A 14,861-nucleotide genomic window follows, 5' to 3' on the forward strand; every position below is an offset into this window, starting at 1 on the left:
TGCTGAAAAGTTTCTTGGGGAATGGCAGCCCATTCTTCACGGAGTGCTGCACTGAGGAGAGGTATCGATGTCGGTCGGTGAGGCCTGGCACGAATTCGGCGTTCCAAAATATCCCAACGGTGTTATGTAAGAATCAGGTCAGGACTCTGTGCAGGTCGCTCCATTACAGGGATGTTATTGCGTGTAACCACTCGGCCACAGGCCGTGCATTATAAGCAGGTGGTCGATCATGTTGAAAGATGCAGTCGCCATCCCCGAATTGTTCTTCAACAGTGAGAAGCAAGAAGGTGCTTAAGACATCAATGTAGGCCTGTTCTGTGATAGTGTCATGCAAATTAACCAGGGGTACAAGGGCCCTCCACGAGAAACACGACCACACCATAACACCACCGTCTCCGAATTTTTCTGTTGGCACTACACACGCTGGCAGATGACGTTCACCGGGAATTCTCCACATCCGCACCGTGCCATCGGATCGCCATACCGTGATTCGTCCATCCACACAACGTTTTTCCACTGTTCAATCGTCCAATGTTTAAGCTCCTTACACCAAGCGAGGCGTCGTTTGGCATTTACCGACGTGATGTGTGGCTTATGAACAGCCGCTCGACCATGAAATCCAACTTTTTAACTGTCGTAGTGCTTGCAGTAGATCGTCATGCAGTTTGGAATTCCTGTGTGACGGTCTAGATAGATGTCTGCCTATTACACATTACGACCCTCTTCAACTGTCGGCTGTCTTTGTCAGTCAACAGATGAGGTCGGCCTGTACGCTTTTGTGCTGTACGTGTCCGCGGTCTAGGCGCTTCAGTCTGGAACCGTGCAATCGCTACGGTCGCAGGTTCGAATCCTGCCTCGGGCATGGATGTGTGTGAAGTCCTTAGGTTAGTTAGGTTTAAGTAGTTCTGAGTTCTAGGGGACAGATGTTAAGTCCCATAGTGCTCAGAGCCATGTGAACCATTTGTACGTGTCCCTTCACGTTTCCATTTGACTCTTACATCGGAAACAGTGGACTTAGGGATGTTTAGGAGTGTGAAAATCTCACGCACGGGCGTATGACACAAGTGACACACGATCACCCGATCACGTTCGAAGTCCGTGAGTTCTGCGGAGCGCCCCATTCTGCTCTCACGAGTCTAATGACTACTGAGGTCGCTGATATCGACCTGGCAGTAGGTGGCAGCTCAATGCACCTAATATGAAAAACGTATGCTTTTGGGTGTGTCAGGATACTTTTGATCATATAGTGTATTTAAGTCTACAGTCAACCCACAAACTGTGATTAATACTAATCAATTGCCACGCCCAGATGATCTCATGGACAAATTAGGCGCTGGACGCTACTTCTCAAAAATTCATTTGCTTGACGCATATCTTCAAATACCGCTCTATGAAGACTCTCAAAAAGTGTGCGTAGTAAATACTCGTTAGGGCTTGTTAAAAATATTTGCTTTTGTCTTTTGACAGTGCTTCCGCACACGCCATTTTCCAACGGTATTTTGAACAGCTGACTGCACAAGTGCCAAACTGTTCAAACTATTTGGACGATATTGTAGTGGTACGTCATACCCCTGAAGAACATATTTAAAATTTTTCGTTAATTATCTGATGCAGGACTATAGTGTATACTGGACAAGTGTGATCTTTTAAACCTGAGTTGCAGTATCTTGGTTATGTCATAAACAGTCAAGGTGTACATCCTCTTCAGTCGCATATGTTAGCCATATGAGATTTTCCAGTTCCTCGCAATATCACAGAATTGCAGTACGTTTTAGGAAAAATGAACTATTATATTTGGTTAATACCGAATGCTGCACAAATCGCAGCTCCATTGCATCGCTTGCGTCTCAAGAATGTAGCCTTTGTCTGGACAGATGAGTGCCAGGTAGCTTCACAAAAACTTAGAGATGCATTTCTCAGTGATCGCTGCTTAGTTTACTTTGATGCTGACAAATCAGTTGTATTGCAAGTTGACGCTTCCTCTTACGGAATTGGTGCATTGTTTTCGCACAGAATTGATGATAAAGACAGACCTATCGGTTTCGCATCAAAAGTGTTGTCCAAAGCTCAGTGTAACTATTCACAAATTGAAGAAGAGGCTTGGCTATTGTGTACGGTGTCACCAAATTTCACCAGTACCCATATGGCGGAAAATTCTACTTAGTAACGGATCACAAGCCTTTGCAGTCCTTGTTTCATTCGACGAAACAGGTTCCTGTACGAACTGCCCAAAAATTGCAAAGATGGGCTTCGTTGTGGTTTCAATACCAGTACGAGATTGTGTATCGTCCGGCGGCTCAACATGGTAATGCGGACGAGCTTTCACGTCTTTCGATTGGTTCTGATACAGACTTAGACGCTTCTGCTGCATTTTGCTGTCACATCAATGCTCAGGATTCTGAATTGCTTAAATCTTTTCTGCTGAACTATAAGAAAATTGCACAGCTGATCCAGATTTGAACATTTTGCTCAACTACATTCGCACATCTTGGCCTCGTTCCTTGCATTACATAGAGAAGTCCGTAGTACGCCGATACTTTGCACGTCGGCATAGCCTCGCTGTATAGACAGGTGTGATTCTTCTTCAGAGTGACAGTGGCCAGTCACGTTTGTTGATCCCAAAAGCTTTGAAAAAAAAAAAAGGGTTCAAATGGCTCTGAGCACTATGGGACTTAACATCTAAGGTCATCAGTCCCCTAGAACTTAGAACTACTTAAACCTAACTAACCTAAGGACATCATATACGTCTATGCCCGAGGCAGGATTCGAACCTGCGACCGTAGCGGTCTCGCGGTTCCAGACTTTAGCGCCTAGAACCGCTCGGCTACACCGGCCGGCGGCGCTTTGCAAGAGAAGTGATACAGTTACTACACCATGGACACGGGGGGGGGAGGGGGAGGGGGGGAGGGAGGGGTTGTTAGTACGTAACAGGTAGCGCGTCGACATTATACTTGGTAGGGTATGGACGCCCAAATAGAACAATGACGTCACAGTGTCACGCAAGTGCGGAAAATCAGTCCGCTCCGCCATAGAAATTCTCTACCTGGCCTAAGTCGCAATCACCATGGCAATATGTTTACATAGACTTTGCGGGACCATTTTGGAACACCCGCTGGTTGATTGTGGTTGACTCGTATAGCAACTTCCCTTTTGCTGTGCCAATGAACTCGACAACATCACGTAGCACAATCCAGGTGTCATCGATCTTTTGTCTAGAAGGTTTACCTGAAGTAATAGTGTCAGACAACGGACCACAGTTCACTTCAAATGAATTTGAAACCTTCTGTGAACGCAATGGCATACGGCATATAACTAGTGCACTATTCCATCCACAGTCAAACGGCGAAGCGGAACGTTTTTTCAGGACATTCAAGCAGCAGACGGCCAAACTTTGGTCCGCACACACCAGGGATCAAACACTGTTTCTGGCCTCATATCGCTCGCACCCACGAGATGGACCATCAATGGCGGAATTGCTTCACGGCCACCGCCATCGGACACTGAAGACCTGCTCCACCCTCCTTAGCATCCGGTGCCGAAGGAAGGCCACAAGTATCGCTTCGTGTCGCATGATATTGTCTTTTAGAGTGTTTTCAGCGACAGCAGACGGTGGGTGCAAGGCAAGATCGTCCGTGTACTTGGCGCTTGCATGTTTCTTATTTCAGATCTCGGTGGCTTACAGCGCTGCCATAAAAATCAACTTCGCCTCTGTCGTGTCCACGATGTTCTTTCAGTTTCTCTTCCCCCAGTTTCACGGGTTCAGAGGGCAACGCGGCCACAGCAGCCGATAGAGGGTTTCACTACTACAGCGCGGGACGATCCCATGGAGACGGAGCCTTCGCCTCCTCTCGTTCTACCGATGGAGCTGGACTCGCCCACAATGCAGCAGTCGCAACCTTCTTCATCTGGTTCATGGAAACAGGAGGTGGAAACGTACCCCTCTGGTCGTTTTCTGGGGGACGATTCCTCCAGAGCGCAGGCCGAATGGCGGGGTACCGCCAGAAGCTTGACGTCCCCTGCAACCACAGCTTCCGGCCCGACTTTGCGCTCACACACGTGTGAGATGGAGTTATCAGCACCTGCCGAGTTTGAAAGGTGTCACATTGTGAGTCTCCATCCTGCATCCCCCCGCCGTGGTCGCACTCCCTAAAAGACGACGGTCCGTCGCTTTAGGGGGAGGAATGTTCTGGCGCCGGAACGAAGACGAAGAACGCAAGATCAGTGACGGAGGTGAAACGACGTCGCCCAATGGTGCGCTGATCAGGACCGCGCCACGACAGGAGGGACACCTACAAGAAGCGAATAAAAGCTGCCGCCTATGCCAGCCTCGAGCGGACATTAGCGGACACTAGTGCTCAGTAGCGGACATTAGTGGAACGTATTCGCAGAGCACAGCACGGCCTAGCAGAGAGTGCTACAAGAACAGTTAGCAGTGATAAACAAACCGTGTGACAGTCTTGCTTGTTTGAACATTGTGTATAGCAAGGACTGGGATTTACGTTGCATGTCGCCCATCGCTTGCGACACCTTTGTGCATTAAATTTAAGTATTGTCTATCTGATTTATAGAAATAAAACTACTAATTTAATATGCTTGAATTGTTGTATAGCATTCCGAGAATGGATCATCCTTTAGGTATCCTATACGAGATGAGGGGGTTAGACCCAACATATGGAACGTCACTGGGTTGGGTTGATTTGGGGGATGGAGACCAAACAGCGACGTCATCGGTCTCGTCGGATTAGGGAAGGATGGGGAAGAAAGTCGGCCGTGCCCTTTCAAAGGAACCATCCCTGTATTTGCCCTAAGCGATTTAGGCAAATCACGGAAACCCTCAATCAGGATGGCCGGACGCAGGATTGAACTGTCATCCTTCCGAATTAGAGTGTTGCAATTCGAGTGTTAGCAGACATAGGTGACATAAAAATGAAAAACTTGCATACTTTGCCTACTTTCATTCCATAATGTCATATGGTATAATATTTTGGGGTAACTCTTCAAGCCAAACAAAAGTTTTCAGAGTCCAAAAGCGTGTAATACGTATTATTTGTGGACTAAATTCACTGACGTCCTGTAGAAACCTCTTCAAAGAACCGAGTATACTAACTAATGCCTCTCAGTATATTTACTCCTTAATGAAATTTGTCCTAAATAATATATCTCTTTTTCCAACAAACAGCTCAGTTCATACATACAATACCAGGAACAAAAATGATCTGCATAAGGACTTAAAAGCACTTACTTTAGTTCAAAAAGGGGTCCACTACTCAGGAACACTCATCTTCAATAATTTGCCAGCAAACATAAAAAATTTAGTTACAAATAAAGATTAGTTTAAAAGGAGCCTGAAAGACTGACTAGTGGCCAGCTCCTTCTACTCCATTGATGAATTTTTTAAAAGAAACAAATGATTTATTGTATATACTCATACTAGTAGTATAGTTATTTCAGCTTAAAAAATAATGTATTGTATATACTCATACAATTAGTATTGTTATTTCAGCTTAAAAAACATTTGACATGTTCCACATCCACGATGATCTCCTCAGCACGGATCTATGGAACGAAAAACTAACCTAATCTAATCTAATCTCCAGTGTGCTAATCACTATGCCATCTCGCTCGGTGACCTCACGGAGGACACGAATGGCATCAGATTGTGTCTTCGGATTATTCCAGGTTATGTTTGTTTGAAAATGATGGCCACATTCTGGTTCGGCACAGACAGAGAGAATGGCATCATAGTGACTGCATTCGCACAAGACATACAGCGCCAACTCAAAGCCTAACCGTGTGGGGTGCTGTTGGGTGCAACCACAAATCACAGTTGGTGCGTGTCCAAGGCACTGTGACCAGTGTGACCTATGTGAATGACATTTCGCAAGCTGTGGCAATACCCTTTCTGCGCAACACACCAGGTGCCAATTTTCAGCAACACCATGCACGACCACATGCTGCTGCATGAACGCTTGCCTTCTTCGTGTCATGGAATGTCAGCTTTTTGCCGTGGCCCGCCAGATCACCAGTCTTGTCCCAAAATGTCGAAAATAAATGGGATACAGTGAAACGACAGGTGCAGCATTGTGACCCAATGCCAACCACCACAGATGAATTTTGGAACCAGGTGAGTGTTGCATGGATGGCTATACCACAGGATGCCATGCGCTCGTTATATGCGCGGATGTCACCACGTATCAGGGCCCGTGGCGCACAATGTGCTTACAAGGCAACAGAATACATGCTGAAGCGAGGTCACTGAAATGCTAATCATTTCTGAAGTACACTCCTGGAAATTGAAATAAGAACACCGTGAATTCATTGTCCCAGGAAGGGGAAACTTTATTGACACATTCCTGGAGTCAGATACATCACATGATCACACTGACAGAACCACAGGCACATAGACACAGGCAACAGAGCTTGCACAATGTCGGCACTAGTACGGTGTATATCCACCTTTCGTAGCAATGCAGGCTGCTATTCTCCCATGGAGACGATCGTAGAGATGCTGGATGTAGTCCTGTGGAACGGCTTGCCATGCCATTTCCACCTGGCGCCTCAGTTGGACCAGCGTTCGTGCTGGACGTGCAGACCGCGTGAGACGACGCTTCATCCAGTCCCAAACATGCTCGATGGGGGACAGATCCGGAGATCTTGCTGGCCAGGGTAGTTGACTTACACCTTCTAGAGCACGTTGGGTGGCACGGGATACATGCGGACGTGCATTGTCCTGTTGGAACAGCAAGTTCCCTTGCCGGTCTAGGAATGGTAGAACGATGGGTTCGATGACGGTTTGGATGTACCGTGCACTATTCAATGTCCCCTGGACGATCACCAGTGGTGTACGGCCAGTGTAGGAGATCGCTCCCCACACCATGATGCCGGGTGTTGGCCCTGTGTGACTCGGTCATATGCAGTCCTGATTGTGGCGCTCACCTGCACGGCGCCAAACACGCATACGACCATCATTGGCACCAAGGCAGAAGCGACTCTCATCGCTGAAGACGACACGTCTCCATTCGTCCCTCCATTCACGCCTGTCGCGACACCACTGGAGGCGGGCTGCACGATGTTGGGGCGTGAGCGGAAGACGGCCTAACGGTGTGCGGGACCGTAGCCCAGCTTCATGGAGACGGTTGCGAATGGTCCTCGCCGATACCCCAGGAGCAACAGTCTCCCTAATTTGCTGGGAAGTGGCGGTGCGGTCCCCTACGGCACTGCGTAGGATCCTACGATCTTGGCGTGCATCCGTGCGTCGCTGCGGTCCGGTCCCAGGTCGACGGGCACGTGCACCTTCCGCCGACCACTGGCGACAACATCGATGTACTGTGGAGACCTCACGCCCCAAGTGTTGAGCAATTCGGCGGTACGTCCACCCGGCCTCCCGCATGCCCACTATACGGCCTCGCTCAAAGTCCGTCAACGGCACATACGGTTCACGTCCACGCTGTCGCGGCATGCTACCAGTGTTAAAGACTGCGGTGGAGCTCCGTATGCCACGGCAAACTGGCTGACACTGACGGCGGCGGTGCACAAATGCTGCGCAGCTAACGCCATTCGACGGCCAACACCGCGGTTCCTGGTGTGTCCGCTGTGCCGTGCGTGTGATCATTGCTTGTACAGCCCTCTCGCACTGTCCGGAGCAAGTATGGTGGGTCTGACACACCGGTGTCAATGTGTTCTTTTTTCCATTTCCAGGAGTGTATATGTCGTGTGAATATGAACGTCCTATTTCAGCTGTTCGAGGTGTTCTGTTCTTTTTTAACGTGAGTGTACATTACAACGGCCTGTAGACGGAACATTGTATTTTCTGCCCGTACTTTAGGCAGTTTCTCGCTAAGCACCATGTTTGCCATCACTTGATGCCCAGACATCTAACAAGAGCACTTAGTCTCTTGCCAGGGTGAAACACTGAAGTGTGTGATCGGATAATAGACTTTCTGCTGTCCCATAGATGACACAAAATGTACACTACTGGCGGTTAAAATTGCTACACCAAGAAGAAATGCAGATGATAAACGGGTATTCATTATACTAGAACGGGTATTCATTATACTAGAACTGACATGTGATTACATTTTGACGCAATTTGGGTGCATAGATCCTGAGAAATCAGTACCCAGAAGAACCACCTCTGGCCGTAATAACGGCCTTGATACGCCTGGGCATTGAGTCAAATAGAGCTCGGATGGCGTGTACAGGTACAACTGCCCATGCAGCTTCAACACGATACTACAGTTCATGAAGGGTAGTGACTGGCGTATTGTGACGAGCCAGTTGCTCAGCCACCATTGACCAGACGTTTCCAAGTGGTGAAAGACCTGGAGAATGTGCTGGCCAGGGCGGCAGTCGAACATTTTCTGTATCCAGAAACGCCCGTACAGGACCTGCAACATGCGGTCGTGCATTATCCTGCTGAAATGTAGGATTTCGCAGGGATCGAAATGAAGGGTAGAGCCACGGGTCGTAACACATCTGAAATGTAACGTCCACTGTTCAAAATGCCGTCAATGAGAACAAGAGGTGACCGAGACGTGTAACCAATGGCACCCCATACCATCAGGCCGGGTGATACGCCAGTACAGCGATGACGAATTCGCGCTTCCAATTTGCGTTCACAGCGATGTCGCCAAACACGGATGCGACCATCATGATGCTGTAAACAGAACCTGGATTCATCCGAAAAAGTGACGTTTTGCCATTCGTGCACCCAGGTTCGTCGTTGAGCACACCATCGCAGACGCTCCTGTCTATGATTCAGCGTCAAGGGTAACCGCAGCCATGGTCTCCTAGCTGATAGTCCATGCTGCTGCAAACGTCGTCGAACTCTTCGTGCAGATGGTTGTTGTCTTGCAAACGTCCCCATCTGTTGACTCAGGGATCGAGACGTGGCTGCACGATCAGTTACAGCCATGCAGATAAGATGTCTGTGATCTCGACTGCTAGTGATACGAGGCCGTTGGGATCCTGCACGGCGTTCCGTATTACCCTCCTGAACCCACCGATTCCATATTCTGCAAACAGTCACTGGATCTCGAGCAACGCGAGCAGCAGTGTCATAATACGATAAACCGCAATCGCGATAGGCTACAATCCGACCTTTATCAAAGTCGGAAACGTGATGGTACGCATTTCTCCTCCTTAAACGAGGCATCACAACAAACTTTCACCAGGCAATGCCGGTCAACTGCTGTTTGTGTATGGGAAATCGGTTGGAAACTTTCCTCATGTCAGCACGTTTTAGGTGTCACCACCGGCACCAACCTTGTGTGAATGCTCTGAAAAGCTAATCATTTGCATATCACAGGATCTTCTTCCTGTCGGTTAAACTTTGCGTCTGTAGCACGTCATCTTCGTGGTGTAGCAATTTTAATGGCCAATAGTGTATGTTCTCGTTGGCTCTCTTACCCAGCTGGACGTTCAGTTGATTTGCAGGTAACACTGAGTGGTTGCTGCAGCGACTCTGGGCGGCTTCTGTCTGGGCACCGTGCTGGGCTGGTCGTCGCCCGCAGGCCCCCTCCTGGAGAAAGAGCTGGAGCTGTCAGAAGAGATCATCTCGTGGCTTGGCGGGATCATGCCGCTGGGCGCACTGGCTGCCATGGTGATGGGGTCCTTCACGCTGGACAGGGTGGGCAGGAGGCTGCCTCTGCTCTGCCTGGCGCCGCCCTTCGTGCTCGGCTGGATGCTGCTCTCCTTCTGCAAGGACGCGTGGGTCCTGCTTGTGGGCCGCTTCATCACTGGCTTCTGTGGTGGCGCCTTCTGCACAGCCTGTCCTGTCTACACTGGAGAGATCTCCGAGAAGGAAATCCGCGGCGCACTAGGCGTCTGTTTCCAGTTCATGGTCACTTCAGGTAAACCTAAACTTTGTAACACTGAAACGTCCCCTTAGAAAAATTATAAATGACTGTGCTGATAGTTAACCCCTTACCGTATTTGAATAAAATGTACTCGGGTTTCCAACCGCGTCAATTGGTTAAAACTACACGAGCTTTCGGCCAAGCACTCCTTGGCCATTGTCAAGTGTTATGACTGCCAGTGGGCTGTTGGTGCTCCCTTATATACGCTAGCTGCCGGCTGTGACGTCACTGGTGCCCGTGACATTGCCATATATGGGCACGTTTTGAGTTGCCTTTCGATGTGCTCTCTTCAACGGCGCGATCGCTGGATCCCACGCAGCGCTGAGCTGGGTGTTTGTGGTAATTTTTATTTTAATAGCTTCCTGTATTAAACTGTCCCAGAAGCCGTTAGTACGAGCCACGACAGAGGTATCGTCAAATTTTATGTGGTGACCGTTTTCCAACGCATGCTCAGGTAACGCAGATTTTTCTGGATAGTGTAGGCGATAATACCTCTCATGTTCTTTCATGCGTTGTTCCACAGTGCGCACTGTTTGTCCGATGTACTTCTGGCCAAACTCACAAGGTATTTCGTAAACTCCAGGTGTTCTGAGACCTACAGCGTCTTTAACTGGTCTCAGTAATTGACGTATTTTCGTTGGAGGCCTGAAGATCGATTTGATCTTGTGTCTTTACGATATTTGATTTTCAAACAGCTGAGCAGAACTGAACGTACTCAGACATTTCGCTCTTTACTTATTCCGATCAACACTAAACTGACACACAATATTTTTTAGCGCAATCTGACTTTCAAAAATCCCTACAAAAGAATACCCTGACTAACAATAACCTATACCTTTCATGAGTCACTTACCACACAAAAATCTTCGTTACTCGAACTACAGCAATACAGCGAATGCCATTACTGCCAGCCAAATAAATGATTCTATCTACTGAAGGGACTAACTACTGATAGACATAGTTAGCAAATTAAAGATTTTGAAAAAAGAACAAACAATCTATTTACCTTAATAGTGTTCAAAAGTCATAATATATATATCAGTTCTTGACATCCTCTCTTACAAGTTTACTGTCTCTGATGGACACACGTCCAGATCATCCGCTCTCAAAACTCCGCCATCTCTCTCCCCACATCCACCACTGCTGGCGGCTCACCTCCAACCGCGCGACGCTACGCGCTGTTAACAGCCAACTGCCCAACACTACAATAGGAAATTCCAACAATGAAAACCAGCCACAGACTGCACACAGCATAGTCACTGATTTTCATATAGAGCGCTACATGGCGTTACCAACATAAAAACCTAAACAACCTACTTAAATACACTAGGCGTCTCTTTCCAGTTCATGGTCACTTCAGGTAAACCTAAATTTTGTAACACGTGTCGCATACGCAACATCCAAAACAGGGGTCCAGTCTGACGAGACGCATTTGGCAGCGTGTTAGTGTGCCTATCCAAATCTGTATCAATCAGTTTAACCAGCGACAAGGAGGAAATCGAATTTCGAAGTAGGAAGTGTGGCTCTAAGATAATGCGACATTTACTGTAAAACATTTTATTTCAGAAACATACATATCCAAAGAGAGCAGCTGCTGACAGGTGTTGAAATCACCTAACTGTCAGTTTAATAAGTCATGCTTGCAAAATACTAACACAAATTCCATACGAAAGAATAGAAAAACTGGTAGAAGCCGACCTCGGAGAAAATTGGTTCGGATTTCGGAGAAATGTAGGAACACGTGAGGCAATACTGACCCTGCGACATCCATAGCAAATAGGTTAAGGAAAGACAAACATAAGTTTGTGGCATTTGTAGACTTAGAGAAAGCTTTTGACAATGTTGACTGAAATACTCTCTTTCAAATTCTAAAGGTGGCAGGGATAAACTACAGGGAGCAAAAGGCAATCTACAATTTGTACAGAAAACAGATGGCAGTTATATGAGTCGAAGGGCATGAGAGGGAAGCAGTGGTTGAGAAGGGAGTGAGACAGGGTTGTAGTCTACTCCGCATGTTATTCAATCTGTATATCGAGCAAGCAGTAAAGGAAACAAAAGAAAAATTTGGAATAGGAGTTAAATTCCAGGGAGAAGAAATAAAAACTTCAAGGATTGCCGACGACGCTGTAATTCTGTCAAAGACAGCAACGAACTCGGACGCGCAGAATGGACAGTGCCTTGAAAGAAGGATATAAGATGAACATCAACAAAAACAAAACAAGGATAATCGAATATAGTCGAATTAAGTCAGGTGATGCCGAGGGAATTGAATTAGTAAACGAGACACTGAAAGTAGTAGATGAGTTTTGCTATTTGGGCAGTAAAATAAGTGATGCAGGCCGAAGGAGCGAGGAAAAAAAATGGTTCAAATGGCTCTGAGCACTATGGGACGTAATTTCTGTGGTCATCAGTCCCCTAGAACTTAGAACTACTTAAACCTAACTAACCTAAGGACATCACACACATCCATGCCCGAGGCAGGATTCGAACCTGCGACCGTAGCGGTCTTGCGGTTCCAGACTGCAGCGCCTTTAACCGCACGGCTACGTCGGCCGGCTAAGGAGCGAGGACACAAAATATAGACTGACAATGGTAGAAAGAGAAGAAGAGAAATTTGTTAATATCTAACACAGAGTTAAGTGCGAGGAAGTCTTTTCTCAAGCTGTTTGTCTGCAGTGTAGCCATATATGGGTGTTAAGCACGGACGACCGACAAACAATTTAGAAAAGAAGAGAATAGACGTTTTTGAAGTGTCGCGCCAAAGAAGACAGCTGAAGATGAAATGAGTGGACCACGTAACTACTGAGAAGGTACTGAACAGAACTGGGGAGACAAGGAATTTCTGTCACGACTTGTTTCGAAGAGGGATCGGTTGATGGGATACATTCTGAGATATCAAGGGATCATGCATTTACCGCTGGAGGGAAATATTGAGGTGGCGGGGGGGGGGGGGGGGGGGGGGAAGGGGGGGAGGCCAAGGAACGAATACACTAAGCAGATTCAGAAGGATATAGGTTGCAGTAGTTATTCTGAGATGAAGAGATTTGTTGAGGATAGAGTAGCATGGAGAGCTGCATAAAACCAGTCCACCACCACAACAACAACGTATTTATTTACTGTCACCTTTACTATACTCCCATCCTGTGTCCTTACAACTCTTCACGCGGATTTTTCATCGATGGAAATAGTGCTATGAGTTCCTTGATGAGGCGTGTCACTTTTTGTTTCACTGCTTCAACGGATTGAAATCTTTTACCTTTTAATGCAGATTTGATCTTGGGGAATAGATAAAAGTCACGTGCTGCTAGGTCAGGCAACGCTAGAAGTCTCTTAGCAGACAATGCGGTATGAGTACGTACTCTTGATTCAGAACCCATGACTTGTTCTTCTACAGTTCCGGTCGTTTTTTTCCTACTGTCTCACGAAGTTGAGCAAGAACCTCAAGGTAGTAATGCTGATTAATAGTTTGACCTTCAGGAAGCCAGCGAAGATACGCAATTCCATAAATATTGAAAAAAACCATCATCGCTTTGAAACTTCATTTGCTCATTTGAGTTTTTTTCGCTCTCGGTGAAGTTGGGCCTTCCAGTGCGTGGATTGGCGCTTAGTTTCTGGACCATAAGTGAAAAACCAAGATTCGTCACACGTTATCTCTCTTTCCAAGAAATTAGGATCATTTTCAGTGGTATTCGAACCGTCAGTACATACAAATTCACAAACCTCTTTTCATTCGATCGTGATAACTCGAATTGACCTTAAGGGACCCGGTATTCCCCTGGCCGTGGAGTGGACCTTGCTATGTTGAAAGTATTGTGGTTGCAGAGCCTAGTTGAAACAAAGTTCCATCCAGTTCTTCTACCGCATGCCGTTCCAAGTCAGTTATGGTGTGGCGTGCAACCAGAAAGTCGAGTCCGAGAATAATGTCGTACCTACCATTGGAAGAACTTCTGCATCCACTTGGAAATAAAGTTCCTCCACTCAAAATTTCAGCACTCCAGCACCAAGTGAATTTTAACGCCCTCCACCTACGCCACTGAACCTTTAGCATGGTTCACTTAACCTATTTCCTCCAATGCTCGCTTACTTACAACCGATTCCTGAGAGTCAGTATCCAACAACATTTTACATAATTTATCCCCCACATAGCTGGTCAGAATAAAATCTGCCACTGCTTTCTTACATGCGCTAACTCTTACTGGGAGCGTGGCACAGTGGACAATCCGCTCCTTGCGCCGTTTAACTACTGCGCGTAAGATTTACCCTGAGACTAAAATTTCTGTTGTTGCTGATTCCTGTTACAGCATTGCCGGGCTAAATGACCAAATTTTTGACATTGGCTACAACGTTGATGTCTGAAATCTTTTTGTACATAATCCCTTCGTCCACAGCGAAAACAAATTATGTCCAGACTACACAATGTCCGGTGACTTAGCCAATGACTCAACTTCATCTAATGAAAATGCAAAATACACTACTTCACTCAAATACTTAGGAAATTCCAAATGAATCTTTCTTGACATTTTCGGTTGTAGCCCCCTCAAAAATGCGTTATGAACCCTCTGCTCTGCTTCTCGCAAAATTACCGAGTTTGCCCTATCACCATCCGTGAGCTCATAGGTACCTACACTGATTTTACGAATACGGTCTGCGAAACCTTCAGTCCATTAATTCTGCTTACAAAAAAACCCTTGTAAGCTGTTTACGACAATATCTTACCGTGTTCTTCTTCCGATATCTCTGTATTAACCCTTCCTAAAAATCGTCAAATGTTTTAGCCTCCCTCAGATTCTCACATTACACATGACATGTACTCTAGCATCTCCCGTTAACTTCAGTCTATCAGCGCGTAGTAAATGCTCCTTAAACCCCTCCCCAATTTGGTGACTGTACCCAAATTGTCAAAAAGGTAAAAACATCTTCACTTCCCTGAGAACGAGGTAAACAGCAGTACCATCCAAAGGGGTGGTTTGGGATGTGACTGTTCCCTCTCTGCCCCTCTGAGCT

The 14,861-nt window shown here is 46.8% G+C and overlaps 1 protein-coding gene across 1 annotated transcript in view; it reads left to right on the forward strand.

The window, feature by feature from the left end:
- LOC124788600 (facilitated trehalose transporter Tret1-like) overlaps window positions 1–14,861 on the forward strand; it is a 64,949-nt gene that overhangs the window by 10,647 nt on the left and 39,441 nt on the right. Inside the window, exon 2 of the mRNA XM_047255869.1 lies at window positions 9,459–9,851. Coding sequence (XP_047111825.1) covers window positions 9,459–9,851 — 393 coding nt within the window. The remainder of the gene's footprint in view (window positions 1–9,458; window positions 9,852–14,861) is intronic.

This window comes from Schistocerca piceifrons, chromosome 3 (assembly GCF_021461385.2).
Source record: "Schistocerca piceifrons isolate TAMUIC-IGC-003096 chromosome 3, iqSchPice1.1, whole genome shotgun sequence".
NCBI lineage: Eukaryota > Metazoa > Arthropoda > Insecta > Orthoptera > Acrididae > Schistocerca > Schistocerca piceifrons.